This window comes from Symphalangus syndactylus, chromosome 18 (genome assembly GCF_028878055.3).
Source record: "Symphalangus syndactylus isolate Jambi chromosome 18, NHGRI_mSymSyn1-v2.1_pri, whole genome shotgun sequence".
NCBI lineage: Eukaryota > Metazoa > Chordata > Mammalia > Primates > Hylobatidae > Symphalangus > Symphalangus syndactylus.
This window is the reverse complement of record NC_072440.2, coordinates 64467501-64483656: the sequence shown is the minus strand read 5'-3', so window position 1 is coordinate 64483656 and position 16156 is coordinate 64467501. Positions and strand designations below refer to the sequence as shown.

General features: G+C 52.4%; 2 protein-coding genes across 2 annotated transcripts in view; one reads left to right on the top strand and one right to left on the bottom strand.

Moving 5' to 3' along the window:
• Window positions 1-305: 305 nt before the first annotated feature.
• Window positions 306-4803, top strand: LOC129468226 (breakpoint cluster region protein-like). The gene is made up of 4 exons (XM_055253495.2): window positions 306-1889; window positions 3045-3313; window positions 3789-3951; window positions 4671-4803. Exons 1-4 carry the CDS (start codon window positions 1815-1817, stop codon window positions 4758-4760), a joined length of 597 nt encoding a protein of 198 aa, XP_055109470.1. The 5' UTR covers window positions 306-1814; the 3' UTR covers window positions 4761-4803.
• Window positions 4804-13549: 8746 nt separating this feature from the next.
• Window positions 13550-16156, bottom strand: part of LOC129467515 (putative POM121-like protein 1) — a 6456-nt gene continuing 3849 nt past the window's right edge. The window contains 2 exon segments of the mRNA XM_063622371.1: window positions 13550-13876; window positions 13958-15217. Coding sequence (XP_063478441.1) covers window positions 13709-13876; window positions 13958-15217 — 1428 coding nt within the window. The 3' untranslated portion in view covers window positions 13550-13708.

The following is a 16156-nucleotide window of genomic DNA, read 5'->3' as shown; positions in this document are numbered from 1 at the left end:
GCCCAGAGGTCAGAAGTCAGATCCAACCAGACATCCCAGCCCTCCTGCACCAGCTCATGCACCAAACGCAATGCCATCTCGAGCTCCTACAGCTCCACGGGAGGCTTCCCGTGGCTAAAGCAGAGGATGGGGTCAGCCTCATCCCACTGCCAGCTGACCGTCAGGTCCTCATGTTTGCTGTCTATAAAATCATCTGGGCCAGGTGCTTTTCTTTGGTTTTGTCTTTTTGTGAGATTTTTGAGGGGATGGGATACAGATTTTAAAATAAACATTCAATTCCTTTAATGGTTCTAGATCTAGACAAAGTTTTCTGTTTCTCCCTACTTCGTTTTTATGCAGTTATATTTTTCTTTTGAGACAGAATTTCTCTGTTGCAGTCACGTGATCTTGGCTCACTGCAACCTCTGCCTCCCAGGTTCAAGTGATTCTCCCACCTCAGCCTCCCGAGTAGCTGGGGTTACAAGCATGTGCCACCATGCCCAGCTAATTTTTATATTTTTAGTAGAGTTGGGGTTTTACTATGTTGGCCAGGCTGCTCTCGAACTCCTGAGGTTGAGTGATCCGCCAACCTCGGCCTCCCAAAGTGCTGGGATTACAAGCATTAGACACCCCACTTGGCCTGAAGTTATATTTTTCTATAAAACTGCCTGTTTTGATATTTTAAAAAATCACTGGCATAACGTGGTTTATGTAATGTCCTTATGATTTTTGTCTTAATATTATTTATTTATTTATTTATTTTATATATTTATTTAGAGATTGAGTCTTGCTCTATTGCCCAGGCTGGAGTGCAGTGGCCTGATCTTGGCTCACTGCAACCTCTGCCTCTCAGGTTCAAGCAATTCTCGTGCCTCAGCTTCCTGAGTAGCTGGGATTATAGGCACCCACCACCACACGAAGCTATTTTTGTGTGTGGTTTGTTGTTGTTGTTGTTGTTGTTGTTGTTTCTTTTTGTGAGACAAAGTTTCGCTGTTGTTGCCCAGGCTGGAGTACAATGGCACAACCTCAGCTCAGCACAACCTCCATCTCCCAGGTTCAAGCGGTTCTCCTGCCTCAGCCTCCTGGGTGGCTGGGATTACAGGCATGCGCCACTACGCCAGGCTAATCTTGTATTTTTAGTAGAGATGGGTTTCTCCATGTTGGTCACGCTGGTCTCGACCTCCTGAACTCAGGTGATCTGCCCGCCTCAGCCTCCCAAAGTGCTGGGATTACAAGGGTGAGCCACAGCGCCTGGCCATTTTCGTATTTTTAGTAGAGATGGAGTTTCACCATGTTGGCCACGCTGGTCTCAAACTCCTGACCTCAAGTGATCTGCCAGTCTCGGCCTCCCAAAGTGCTAGGATTACAGGCGAGAGCCACCGCACCCGGCCTAGCCACCACGCCTGGCCCACTTATTTCTAAATAGACAATACATTTGTATATTTCAAAATTCAGAAAGCACCATCTCAACCCCGTCCCTATTCCTGTAGCTTCTCAGATGCAACCAAATAGATTCAGTTTCTTGGTATCTTTCTAGAGGTAGTTTATGAACATAAGCAAATATCCAAATAAACAAATATGTTCTTTTGCTTTTTTTATACAAACGTTACTTTATTGTACCTATTGATCTGTTCCTTTCTCTTTCTTTCTTTTTATTATTTTATTTTATTTTTTGAGAATAAAAAGGTCTTGCTCTGTGGCCTAAGCTGGAGTATAGTTGTGCAATCTGGGCTCACTGCAGCCTTCACCTCCCAGGCTCAAGCGATCCTCCCACCTCAGCCTCCCGAATAGCTGGGACTACAGGGATATGCTACGAAGCCCGGCTAACTTTTTGTATGTGTTGTAAAGGCAGAGTTTCACCGTGTTGCCCAGGCTGGTCTCAAACTCTTGGACTCCTGCGATCTGCACAGGTAGGCCTCCCAAAGTGCTAGGATTACAAGCATGAGCCACCACGCCCAGCCTCCACCTCTTACAGTGGACCTGATATTATAATGCCCACTTCCTATGATGAAAAGGAACTGAATGAGTATGGAATCTCTAGGACCACGCTGGCATATAATGGGCCCTTGGGGTTTAGTTTAGTAGCAAATTAAAAGGTTCCCATTCCTCAAAACCTTCTATAGACATCTTTCAGGAAACTGCCATGGATAAATATCTGCAAATCAAAGCAAAACTTTAGGGACAAACTACATCAGTCTTCACCGGTGAATTTTGCATCTATGATGCAAATGACACCCCCTCTAAGGTGTTACCCTTCTGCAGTGCACTACCTGTGCAACTGTCCTCAGCAAAGAGGACTTGGCCTCGTGGGAGATGTCTCCTCCATGTGCACTGCTGCCCTTGGAGGCTGTGAAAAGTGAGGTGTGGGAACCTGAGCTGTGCCCTCTCTGCCATGGTCAGCATTTTAACCCAACCTCAGAAAGCAGGGGACCAAAACCGAGCCTGTCCTGGAAGACCTTGCCCATCCCCAGAGGGCTCCCCGTCCGTATTTCTCAAGGAGGCCACGTGGGTGAAATGGTCAGCACTGCCGTGCTGTGGGGTCCTAAAGTCTGCTGTCCTCCTTCCTGCGGACCAGGGCTGAACGCTGGTGCCCAGGCGCTCTTGCCATGGGTCCTGGTGCAGCCAAGCATGGTTTCAAACATGACCTGACCCTTAGTCAACCTGGAGGCTGATGTCTAGAGTGGGCGCTGGCGTCTGCAGCACCTGGAGCCTCTGCATCACCCTTAGGGCAGGTCTGCCTCCCAGGCCCATGCACAGAGGAGCTGGTCTCCCAGCCTGCAGGTGCCCCTGTGGTGTCCAGGACGACGAGGGGGTCTCTCCATACTTGGTGGGGCTGGGGCCCTCCTACTTCCCACCTCCTTGTGTCCCTCACTCCCCTGTTTCATTCCATGCCGAACCTCCGCTGCCTCGGGCTCCCCTGGGGAGGGGGTGGTGGCAGGAGTTGCCCAAGGGCAGCTCTGCCCATGAGCAGCTGCTCTAGTGGCTCCTCCTGCTGCTGTTTGCCGGGTGCTGCTGACCCCTGCGAGGTAGAGAAAAGGCGTTCAGGTGGTTCACACCCCACACAGGTGCCCCTCGCAGGGTCATTACTGGTGGCCAGCGCTGTGTGTGTGACGATGATGACAAGCCTAAACTGCACAAGGACTCATGTCCCGGGCGCTCCATGTGACCACCTCCGGAGAGGTCTCTGGCTCGTTGTGACCCCAAGGAGTAACCCACTGCCTCCTGCAGCTCTTCCAGACCCAGTTGCAAAGAAGAGCTGCATGCTCAACCTGCTGCTGTCCCTGCCAGAGGCCAACCTGCTCCCCTTCCTTTTCCTTCTGGACCACCTGAAAAGGTAGCCCAGCTCTCCCGTAGCTGCCTGGGGCTCCAGGTCCCCAGGCCGCGGGGTGCCCCTCTGCTCCCACCAGACCCCCAGCACCAAGGACATTTTCCCCTGACCCCTGTCTGCAGTAACTCACTGCTTCTAAGGACTAGCACCACTGCCACCCCTGCCCCTGCCTCTCCTCTTTGCCACCCTCCTCCCTCTGCACTGTGGCCTTAACAAAGAGCTCAGAGCTTTGGACACGGCCAGCAGTGCACTTGGACCCCTCTCTTCCCTCCCAACCACATCATGAAAACCTCCCCACCAGCCCAGAGCTGGCCCCTTGTCCTGGGCCACTGAGACCCAGAAGTACCAGGGCTGAAGTCAGCTTGCAGCACAGCCAGGGTCGAGGTCACTCCCTCCCTGAGGACTCCAGCACGGCACAGCCCCTCTGCCTCTCTCCTGGTGGTGGCATTGTAATGACACCCTCTGCTTTGGTCCTCTACAGGGTGGCAGAGGAGGAGGCAGTCAATAAGATGTCCCTGCACAACCTCGCCACGGTCTTTGGCCCCACGCTGCTCCAGCCTTCCGAGAAGGAGAGCAAGCTCCCTGCCAATCCAAGCCAGCCTATCACCATGACCGACAGCAGGTCCTTGGAGATCATGTCCCAGGTATGGGAAGACAGTCTCCAGCCCATGCCACCCCAGCCTGACAGAGGTGGCCTCTGCCTGCCCCACCCCTAGTCCTGCCCATCTTCCTACTTGCATCGTATGTGGTGGTGGCTGAGATTCAGAGAGAGGGACTTGCCTAGGTTTGCATGGATGGGAGTGATAGGGGATGGCCAGGCCACCTCCTGGTCCTGCTGGTGCACCTTGCTGGGGGCTTAAAACCACCCCAAGTGTTCGGGTATGGTGGCTCATGCCTGTAATCCCAGCACTTTGTGAGACCGAGGCAGGAAAACCGAACCCAGGTGTTTGAGACCAGTCTGGGCAATGTAGCAAACCCTGTCTCTAGAAAAAATACAAAGAAAAATTAGCCAGGCATTGTGGCACACACCTGTAATCCTAGGTATCTGGGAGGCTGACACAGGAGGATTGCTTGAGCCCAGGAGTTAGAGGCTGCAGTGACCTACGATGGAGCTGCTGTACTCCAGCCGGGGGACAGAGAAAGGCCCTGTGCGTCTCTAAAATAAATAACCACCCCCCACCCAACAAGTCATGCCTTGTCAGGACCCCACCCCACCCCCGTCTCACTGTCAGGGGTTCATGACACCAGCAGGGGTTTCTAGCATCTAAGGTGGACTTGGTGACTTGGGTCCCAAAGACCTCCCCACCAGCAGCTGTGAGCTCCCCTCTGAGCCACTCTCCTCTTCCCCACTCTGCGAGGGCAGGTCGAGGTGCTGCTGTACTTCCTGTGGCTGGAGGCCATCCCTGCCCTGGACAGCAAGAGACAGAGCATCCTGTTCTCCACCGATGTCTAAAGGTCCCAGTCCATCTCCTGGAGGCTGACAGACAGCCTGGAAACCTCTGGCTTATCAAGCCATCTGTAGAGTGGGAATCAAGATTTTCTGAGGCATCCTTGGGCCACCCCCAAGTGTCAGGCCATCTGCCAAGAGACAGCGGCCCAAAGCGGAAGGACAGGTGGCCTGGGCAGGTCCCGCCCAGGTCTGAGAGCCCCAGGCTGGCCTCAGACTGTGGGTTTTTTATGTGGCCACCCGAGGGCGCCCCCAAGCCAGTTCATCTCAGAGTCCAGGCCTGGCCCTGGGAGACAGGGTGAAAGGAGTGGTTTTTATGAACTTAACTTATAGAGTCTAAAAGATTTCTACCGAATCACTTGTCGAGATGTGCCCTCTCTGGGGAGGAGGGAACGTGACCGGATTCCCTCACTATTGTATCTGGAATAAACGCTGCTGCTTCATCCTGTGGGGCCAAGGCCTGTGTGGGTGGGGCCTCTTCCATTCCCTGACTTAGAAACCACACTCCACTTAGAACAGGGTTGGAGAGGCTTAGTCAGCACTGGGGAGCGTTTGGACTCCATTCTTGCCTTTCTTCTTTTTCTTTCCAGAAGGATTTTTGTGCAGAAATGGGTCTTTTGTTGCCGTGTTTGTCCTCCTTGGAAGGCAGCTCAGAAGGCCCATGAAATGTCGGGCGACAGGACCCCCAGGGAGAGAATCCCAGGCTACGCACTTTAGGGTTCCTTCTCCAGGGAGAGCGACCTCGTCCCCCGATCCTGACCGCCCTTCCGGCCCAGGCTCTCGTGTTTGGCTTCCACAGGCCGGGAATTCTCTGGCTTCTCTGCCCACACACTCCCTGCCCCAAGTGTCCCTGCCCCTGCCCCAGCACAGCTGACTCCATTTCTGTCCTCTCAGCTCAGTGGACTGGCTCAACTTTTGTAAAAGCCTCCACTTGGTGGTAGCAGCTTGCTGATGACTTGTTTTAAAACTTTCATCCTAAATAACCTTTTGATACTTGAATATTTTTACGTTTTATACGTAGTTTCTAATTTTTTTCCCAACAGATCCAGATACCTAATAAGATGCTGGAATGTAATCCCTGGACAATCCGTGTTCTGGCAGCATTTGGTCTTCCCATAAGTGCCTGGCTTCGCTGTTCTCAGGAGTGGGTTCTGAAGTCTCTGGAGAACAGGATATGTGGAGGGTTAGGAAGGGGCCAGGCCTAGAGACAGGAGACTCCCTCCCAGAGCAGGTGGAGGCACAGGACCATTTGCTACCCCATCTGCCGGCACCTGCGGGGGAGCCCAGGCATTCTTTGTAAACCCTCCTGACCACCTGGCTAAAGAAAACAGAAGCATGGAGGCCGCCAAGTATTTTCAAGAAATAACCCCAAGAAGGTTGCATCACTGTTTTAGAGAGAGGGGCTTGGGGCAGGCAGAGGAGAGAAGGGAGAGCAAACTGAGAGCCAAGTTTCCAGACGGTCCTGTAGGAGGAGAGGATGCAGCTGCCCAGAGGGAAGCAGGATCACATTTAAGGAAGTGTGTGGGGTCCCTGGATGACACCAGCACCCAGTGCGGCTCTGTCTGGCGACCGCTCCCAAGGTGGGAGGAGTGGGTGCCCCGTGTGTCAGTGGGCAGCTCCTGCTGAGCCCGCAGCTCGCTGGGGAGCCTGACAGCGGGGCCATGCGCCTGACACTCCTCTCTGCTTGTGGACCTGGCGAGGCAGGGAGCAGAAAACAGAGCCACTTGAAGGCTTTCTGTCTGCCTCTGTGTGCAGTGTGGATTTAGTTGTGCTTTTTTCTTGCTGGGAGAGCACAGCCACCATTTACAAGCAGTGTCACCCTCGTGGGTGGCGAGGACAGAACAGGAGCCTCTGCTGTCTGTACCTATCTGGGCCCGGTGGGCTCCCGTGTCCTGGCTTCCATCTCTGTCTCAGCGACCATCCAGCCCTGTGCAGGAACACATGTTGCTTAGAAAAGCCAAATCCAGCCCTTGTCTCGGTCTCCTCTGGTCTCATGATGTGCATCTGTTACCTTGAAACTGGAAACCAGTCTATCGATGTCTGTGCCAATTTTTGTTCCCTCCCCAACCTCCTTCCCCATACGACTTTTTATTCGTGTAGGATGTGTGCTGTCTAATGATGGGATGACCACACTTTTCCATGTTCTGAAAGTGCTCCTCTCCCGCAGGGCCCCAGGGCTGATGGTTGCTTTGGGTCTACAGCTACGTCTTACCCGCCTCCTGGCTCGAAAGCCTGTGTGGTGGCAAAGGGACCCTCCTGCCTCAGCCTGCCAAGTAGCTTGGACTATAGCTGTGTGCCATTGCACCTTATTTTATTATTATTTTGTAGACATGGGGTCTGGCTATGTTGTCCAGGCTATTCTCAAAATTCCCAGCCTCAAGTAATCCTCCCACCTCGGCCTCTCAAAGGTTGGGATTACAGGTGTGAGGCAAGGCACCCAGCTCAGCCACAGAGCCCTGTTGTATCTCTCTGACTAGGAGCAAGAGCTGACTGCCCCCTCATCCCCATTCCAGAGTATTGATTGGGGCTGTTTTCAGCCGAGGCCGGGCCACTGGCATGGCCCAGGGAGCGGGACCATTCACTGCTGCCCCAAAGCTGAGATCATTCCACCTCGACAAGACTCCCTCATCCAATCCCTTTACTTGACAGCTGGGGAAACCAATGCTCACAGAGCACCCCCAGCTCACTCGGGGTCTCAGAGCTGATCCATGAGCAGAGGCTGAGATCCTGGGATCTTGTCCCCCAGCCGCCCCGCAAGCTTGCTCCCTTTCTGCTGGAAGAGATGGGGCCGGACCTCGACCGGCAGCCCTGGCCTGGACATGACTGTGCTCGTGCAGGTATTCAGGCCCAGATGCCCCGGCATCATATTTTTTTCTTTTTTTGAGATGGTGTCTCACTCTATCGCCCAAGCTGGAGTGCAGTGGCATGAAATCGGCTCACTGCAACCTCTGCCTCCTGGTTAAAGTGATTCTTCTGCCTCAGCCTTCCAAGTAGCTGGGACTACAGGCTTGTACCACCACGCCTGACTAATTTTTGTATTTTTACTAGAGACGAGGTTTCCCCATGTTGGCCAGGCTCGTGTCGAACTCCTGACCTCAGGTGATCCACCTGCCTTGGCCTCCCAAAGTGCTAGGATTACAGGTGTGAGCCACTGCATCATTTAAATGTAGTGAGAGGCCGGGCGCGGTGGCTCATGCCTGTAATCGCAGTACTTTGAGAGGACGAGGCTGTCAGATCGCCTAAGGTCAGGAGTTCGAGACCAGCCCGGCCAAAGTGGTGAAACTGTGTCTCTATAAAAAAATAGAAAAAAATTATCCCTGCGTGGTGGTGCATACCTGTAGTCCCAGTTACTCAGGAGGCTGAGACATGAGAATCGCTTAAACCTCGGAGGCGGAGGCTGCAGTGAGCTGAGATGGCGCCACTGCACTCCAGCCTGGGTGACAGAGCAAGACCTTGTCTCTAAATAATTAAATAAATAAATATGGCCGAGCACGGTGCCTTAGGCCTGTAATCCCAACACTTTGGGAGGCTGAGGGAGGTGGTTCATGAGGTCAGGAGTCCAAGACCAGCCTGGCCAAGACGGTGAAACACTGTCTCTACTAAAAATACAAAAATTAGCCAGCTGTGGTGGCAGGCACCTGTAATCCCAGCTACTCAGGACACTGAGGCAGGAGAATCGCTTGAACCCGGAAGGCAGAGGTTGCAGTGAGCCGAGACTGCAGCGCTGCATCTAGCCTGGGTGATGGAGCAAGACTCCATCTCAAATAAATAAATTAATAAATACAGAGCAAGATTCCATCGCAAATAAATAAATAAATGTACACCTGTAATCCTAGCACTTTGGGAGGCTAAGACAGGTCGATCACCTGAGGTCAGGAGTTTGAGACCAGCCTGACCGATATGGCATAACCCCATCTCTACTAAAAATACAAAAATTAGCTGAGCGTTTTGACGTGTGCCTGTCGTCCCAGATACTTGGGAGGCTGAGACAGGAGAATTGCTTGAACCCAGGAGGTGGAGGTTGCAGTGAGCCGAGATCTCGCCACTGCACTTCAGCCTGGGCGACAGAGTGATGAGACTCTGTCTAAAAAGGAATAAATAAAATACAAAATAAAAAAAAAAATGTAGTAAGATTGTAGAGTCGTGCCACGGAAGCGTGCTGGTCCTATCCATGTAGTGAAGGCTGATTTCATACACAAATATCACAAGAATTTTTTTTTCTTTTTCTTTTTTTTTTTTTTTTTTGAGACAGAGTCTCGCTCTGTCACCCAGGCTGGAGTGCAGTGGCGCGATCTTGGCTCACTGCGAGCTCTGCCTCCCAGGTTTATGCCATTCTCCTGCCTCAGCCTCTCGAGTAGCTGGGACTACAGGTGCCCGCCACCACGCCCAGATAATTTTTTTTGTATTTTTAGTGGAGACGGGGTTTCACCGCATTAGCCAGTTTAGTCTCGATCTCCTGACCTCGTGATCCGTCTGCCTCGGCCTCCCAAAGTGCTGGGATTACAGGCGTGAGCCACTGCGCCCAGCCACAAGAACTTTTATACCCACCCTTGAAAGAAAGATCGCCTTCGAAAGAAGCAGTCCTTGGACTGATGCATCGGCTGTCCCAAACAGCTCTGGAAAGACAAACAGAAAACAGAAAACGACACTCTAAGCCCTTGAGGCCAAAATGCCCTTCCCCAGAGCAGCTGCCAGAAGACAGGGCACAGGATCGGGTTGGAGGTCACTTCTGGGTGAAGGAGAGAATGGTCAGACCCAGGGCAGGGGTGTCGGAGTCTAGTCGGCCTCACCGGAACAGAAGAGAGCTGCTTCATGATGGTCAGCTGACAGGCAGAGCCTTGCATAACCCAAGTTCTCACGGTACAGAGAGGCCAGCCAGTGCGGGGACAAAGGCATGCACTGAAATGGTTTCCTGGAAGACAGGGCCCAGTTGCATCTCTCAAATGGGACCAGATTGGAAAGGAGACCAGCTGCTTTGGGTAAATGAGGTCACTTCTGGATGAGCTCCCAAACTAGATGGTGCCGAGGGCCCTGGACCTGGCAGCTGGGCTGGACATGGCACGGCCCTGTATTCCAGGAAACGGCATCTCAGTGCTTGTCTGGCCAGTTCTCCAAAAGAACCATCCACGGGCCATTTTTCCATTCCCCTCCTGTGCACAGACTGGGCCGAGCCTGACCAGACACTTTCCCTTAGGGTTCTCAGTCACTGCCAAAACTTGAGCCTGGCAGTGAAGATATATGTTAAAATGTGACTCTGGGCCAGGCAATGGCTCATGCTTGTCAACCCAGTGCTTTGGGAAGGCTGAGCTGGGAGGGTCAATTGAGGTCAACAGTTCAAGGCCAACCTGAGGAACATAGATCTCTACAAAAAAATAAAAATTAGCCAGCTGTGGTGACATGCACTGGTAGTCTCAGCTACTCAGAAGGCTGAAGTGGCTTGAGCCCAGGAGTTCAAAGCTGCAGCTATGATGGTGCCATTGTATTCCAACATGAAAGACAGAGTGAGACCATGTCTTGAAAAAAGTAACAAACAAACTAGGTATAGAAGAAACATACCTGAAAATGGTTGGGCTGTGTGCAGTGGCTCACGCGTGTAATCCCAGCACTTTGGGAGGCTGAGGTGCGTGGATCACCTGAGGTCAAGAGTTCAAGACCAGCCTGGCCAACATGGTGAAACCCCATCTCTACTAAAAGTACGAAAATTAGCCAGGTGTGGTGGCATGAGCCAGGTATCCCAGCTACTTGGGAGGCTGAGGCAGGAGAATTGCTTGAACCCAGGAGGCAGAGGGAGCAGTGAGCCAAGATCACACCATTGCGCTCCACCCTGGGCGGCAAGAGTGAGACTCTGTCTCAAAAAACAAAAACAAACAAACAAACAAACAAAACAACGTACGTGAAAATAATAAAAGCTGATACGACAAAGCCATAGCTAACCTACTATAGAATGGGGAAAAGTTGAAAGCATTTCCTCTGTAAACAGGAACAAGACGAGGATGCCCGTTCTCACCACTCCTATTCGACATCACACAATCGGGCAAGAGAAAACAATAAAAGGCATCCACACTGGAAAAGAGGACATCGAATTCTTCTTGTCTGATGAAGATGTGATCTTGGATCTAGAAACGTGTAAAGGCTCCACCAGAAAACCCCTAGACTTGATAAATAAATTAATACAGTCATTTGCAGAATACAGAATCAACAACAACAACAAGAAAATCAGCAGCATTTCTATACACCAATAATGGTCTGGTTGGGAAAGAAATTAAGAAGGCAATCCCATTTACAATAGCAGCAACATGGAAAAATGTATGCCACAGAAGAGATTTTACCAAGGAGGTGAAAGATTTCTACAAGGAAAACTACAAAACACTGATGAAAATGTTTAAGAGGACAGAAAGAAATGGACAATCATTTCATGCTCATGGAAGGAATTCATAGCATTAAAATGACCACACTGCCCGAAGCAGTCTAGAGATTCAATACAACCCCTACCAAAATACCAATGTCATCACTCACAAAATTGGAAAGTCCTACAATTCATAAAAAAGAACCAAAAAAGAGCTCAAAGACCCCAAAGTCATGCTCAGCAAAAACAACAAAACTAGAGGCATCCCATTTCACTGCAAATTAGAACTACAAAATTTTTGACGAGTGCATAGTAACCAAAATAGTATAATCCTAGCATAAAACTAGACACTTAGATCAATGGGACAGATGAGAGAACCCAGAAAGACAGACACATGTTCACAGCCAATTGATCTTTGACAGAGCCGACAGAAACACACACTGGGGAAAGGACACTCTCTTCAATGAATGGTACTAGGAGGGCTGGATGGCCACATGCAGAAGAATGAAACTGGACCCTTATCTCTCAGCATATAGAAAAATCACTTCGAGATAGATTCAAGACTTAAATGTGAATGTTAAGATACGAAACTACAAAAATATTGGAAGGAAACCTAGAGAAAATAAGATACGAAACTACAAAAATATTGGAAGGAAATCTAGAGAAAACTCTTCTGGATCTCACTCTAGGGAAGGAATTTATGACGGGCTCAAAAGCCCGACATGGAGAAGGATGAGCTGGAGGATGGCCCATTGGACCTGTGTCCAGCAGAACTCCTGATGGCGCATGAGGGAGCCTTAGAGGCCAGGTTCCTCCTTGCTGTGCCCACGCGGGAAGTGGGGTTGCTAGGGTCAGAAGCCGGCCCAGACTTGCACGTGAAGCCTGCCTTGTTTTTGGTGACACTGGATCCCCGACTTGCAATTGCGGGCGTCAGCTTAAATGGTCCCCCAGGGATGTGATGGAAAGTAAAGACAAAAGCCTGCCTGCCTGCCTGCCTTCCTTCCTTCCTTCCTTCCTTCCTTCCTTCCTTCCTTCCTTCCTTCCTTCCTCCCTCCCTCTCTCTCTCTCTCTCTTTCTTTCTTTCCTTTTTTGAGACGGTCTCCCTCTGTTGCCCTGGCTGGAGTGTAGTGGCATGATCTCAGCTCACTGCAACCTCCCTGCCTGGGGCTCCCGTGATTCTCCTGCCTCGGCCTGCCGAATACCTGGGATTGCAGGCACACACCACCACACCTGGCTGGTTTTTGTATTTTTGGTGGAGACGGGGTTTCGCCCTGTTGGCCAGGCTGGTCTCCAACTCCTGACCTCGAGTGATCTGCCCGCCTCGGCCTCCCGAAGTGCTGGGATTACACACAGAGTCTCGCTCACTCAATGCTCAATGTTGCCCAGGCTGGAGTGCAGTGGCGTGATCTCGGCTCGCTACAATCTCCACCTCCCAGCCGCCTGCCTTGGCCTCCCAAAGTGCTAAGATTACAGCCTCTGCCCGACCGCCGCCCCGTCTAGGAAGTGAGGAGCGTCTCTGCCTGGCCACCCATCGTTGGGATGTGAGGAGCGCCTCTGCCCGGCCGCCCTGTCTGGGAAGTGAGGAGCGCCTCTGCCCGGCTGCCCATCGTCTGGGATTTGAGGAGAGCCTCTGCCCAGCAACCCCATCTGGGATGTGAGGAGCGCCTCTGCCCGGCCGCCCCATCTGGGAAGTGAGGAGTGCCTCTGCCTGGCCGCTGTGCAACCTTCCAAGTGTGAAGTGACAGCCTTTCTGCAGGTGTACCCAACAGCTCTGTAGAGACAGCGACCATCGAGAACGAGCCATGATGACAATGGCGGTTTTGTCGAAAAGAAAAGGGGGAAATGTGGGGAAAAGAGAGATCAGATTGTTACTGTGTCTGTGTAGAAAGAAGTAGACATAGGAGACTCCATTTTGTTCTGTACTAAGAAAAATTCTGCCTTAGGATGCTCTTAATCTATAACCTTACCCCCAAACTCGTGCTCTCTTTGAAACATGTGCTGTGTCAACTCAGGGTTAAATGGATTAAGGGCTGTGCAAGATGTGCTTCTTTAAACAGATGCTTGAAGGCAGCGTGCTCGTTAAGAGTCATCACCACTCCCTAATCTCAAGTGCCCAGGGACACGAACACTGCGGAAGGCCGCAGGGACCTCTGCCTAGGAAAGCCAGACACCTTTGTTCACGTGTTTATCTGCTGACCTTCTCTCCACTATCATACCATGACCCTGCCACGTCCCCCTCTCCGAGAAACACCCAAGAATGATCAATAAATACTAAGGGAACTCAAATAAAAAAAATAAATAAATAAAAAGAAAAGTAAAATGGCCAAGAAACTCTTAGAACACGCTTTACAGTTCTAAAAATGTTTATCTTTTCTATTCTTTAATTGACTGAGGCTTCTGTTTAGGTTAATGCCATAAATGTTGATGACACAAAAGTGAAGTACAGAAAGAAAGTTAATAAAAATATTTATTTGGCATCTGGCAAACAACAACAACAAAAAAAACAAAAGTGCCACCCAACAGAGTTGCTCCCTGTGCCAGGTCCCGTGGTCACCATGGAAGTGCTCTGCCTGGGGGCGCCCTGGTGTTCAGGCCCCCTCATGCCCTGTTACCAATTGGCCTTTCTCTTTAAAGGGTTTCTTCTGACGGAATGCCGAGCTCCGTCCGCCTCACTACTGTCGATTTCCATGGGCGTGGGTGGGGGGCTGGAACTGGCTCCAGAAATGCTTCCGTCCATGCTTGCAGCTGGGAAGGGTGCAGCAATCAGCCAGAGGACCTGGGCTGAGGCCCAGAAGTAGAAAAATGTGGGAGGAAGGGGAAATGAGGAGCCGAAGGGTGTAGCAATCAGCCAGAGGACCTGGGCTGAGTCCCAGAAGTAGAAAAAGGTGGGAGGAAGGGGAAATGAGGAGACGAACAGGAGGGAGCCTGGTGGTCTGTGCTGCATCCCAAACACAGGAGCTGTAGAGGGGGCCCCTGCAGCAGAAGCTAGGGGGGCCACTAGGCCCAGGCCGTCTTGGGGCTTGTGTCCCTCCTGCTGTGCATCCATACTGGGTGCTTTAGAAACAGAAGGCAGACCAGAAGCCCCTGTTGCAAGTGAGCACGAAGTGTAGGAAGGCCTTGAGGGTCTGCAGTCCGAGATGGCCTTGGCCTCAACCTGCAGTGCACTGTTGATCCGCTGGAACGCAGCCTTCTTCTCCCGGTCCAGGTCTTCAGCAGTGACCCGGAACCCCAGCTCTAAGGGAGGTGGCATCTTCAGAGGCTCCCCTCGCCTGCGTGGCAGCAGGGGAAACTTGCGTCCACGGGGCCTAGAGGCCTGGGATCTGGGGGAGCCATTCCTGGGGGCGAGTGTCTGCCCTGGTGCACACTGAGTGTGACCTGAAGAGACAGCCTGAGGTCTGTCCTCACTGCCCTTCTTTGAGGAACTGAGGGTCGGCTGGCAGTGGGATGAGGCTGGCCCCCTCCTCCGCTTTAGCCACGGGAAGCCTCCCGTGGAGCTGTAGGAGCTCGAGATGGCGTTTCGTTTGGTGCATGAGCTGGTGCAGGAGGTCTGGGATCTCTGCGTATCGCCCACTTCTGACCTCTGGGCATGGAGGACTCTCTGCAGAGGCCCGGGCCTGGGCACGAAGGGAGAGAGGCCTCCATTGTCCCGCAGGGGCCGAAACGCAGAGCGTGCATCCCCGGTGACCTCAGGGACCCTTCGGTGATCATCAAATCCTTGGACTCTGGGGTCCTTGTCCTGCTCAGGCATCCCTGCCCTGCTCTCCTTCAGGGCCCTCAACAATACCTTCCCTGGTCACGAGTCTGGGGACAGCCGGGTGTTGCGGGCCCCAAAGGGGTGACTTCCTGCTCCTGGGCCCCACAGAGAGTCCTTGTGCTCAGTGCAGTGGCTGAGCTGGAGGATGCCCTGGAATTCGGAGCACACAGCACTGGCTTGCTGATCCCGGAAGGAAGACAGGGCTTGCAGGATCACGGAACGATTGTCTTGACACCACTGATGTGAAGTGTCCCGGTGCTTGTAGGATGGCCTGCCACTCAGACCAGGGGCAGGAGCAACGGGGAGATCCCACAGGCAAAGTGAACTGGGGGATGGGCTGAACGGGCTCCAGGCAATTGAGCCCTACTGGCAGGTCCTCGGCCTGGGCCCAGACAGGAATAAGGGGCACAGAGTGCCCAGGTAACCGCTCCTGGGAGCAGTGGGGATCGGTCGGATGCTTCAGCTCTCGAGAGGTGGGCTCTGAGCGTCCTCGTCGAGCTACCAACTTGGCCAAAGGCTAAGCCAGCAATGAGCTGTGTTGCCGGCCGATGCGCCTTTTAAACCTGCGGGAGTGGCTGCGTGTGCACATAATGGCGCCAGTAACAGAGCAACCTTTATGTTGCGGGGCAACGCGCCTTTTAAACCTGAGGGAGTGGCTGCGTGTGCACATAATGGCGCCAGTGACAGAGCGACCTTAACGCAGCAAGGTACGCGCGCAACGCACTTGCTGGCAATGGCGGGAGGCGAATGTGGGCGGGGGGCATGCAATAGGTACTGGAAGGAAAGACGCGGGCACAAAGGACGCGGGAAGAACAGGTACCAACAATGGCTGCAGATCTGCCCGTGGATCGCTGAAGATTCCTGTTCTCCTGCTCAGGCGGGGATTGCAGTGAGCTGAGATCGCACCATTGCAGTCCAGCCTGGGCAACAAGAGCGAAACTTTGTCACAGACACACACACACACAAAAGAAAGAAAGAAAAAATAGTGGCCAGGTGTGGCGGCTCCCGCATCCCAGCACTTTGGGATGTCGGGGCGGGCGGATCAGGAGATCAGGAGTTGGAGAAAAGCCTGGCCAACATAGTGAAACCCCGTCTCTACTAAAAATACAAAATATTAGCCGGGTGTGGTGGCGGGCGCCTATAGTCCCAGCTACTCCGGAGGCTGAGGCAGGAGAGTGGCGTGAACTCGGGAGGCAGAGCTTGCAGTGACCGGAGATCTCGCCACTGCACTCCAGCCTGGGTGACAGTGCGAACCTACGTCTCAAAAAAAAAAAAAAAAAAAAAAAAAGAGAGAGAGAGACA

Bases quoted from the DNA above. Each gene is read 5' to 3' on its own strand.
- LOC129468226 (XM_055253495.2), top strand. From the start codon at position 1,815: ATGTGTTGTAAAGGCAGAGTTTCACCGTGTTGCCCAGGCTGGTCTCAA. The intron at 1,890-3,044 runs GTAGGCCTCCCA...CACCCCACACAG, and splicing joins GACTCCTGCGATCTGCACAG to GTGCCCCTCGCAGGGTCATT. The intron at 3,314-3,788 runs GTAGCCCAGCTC...GGTCCTCTACAG, and splicing joins CTTCTGGACCACCTGAAAAG to GGTGGCAGAGGAGGAGGCAG.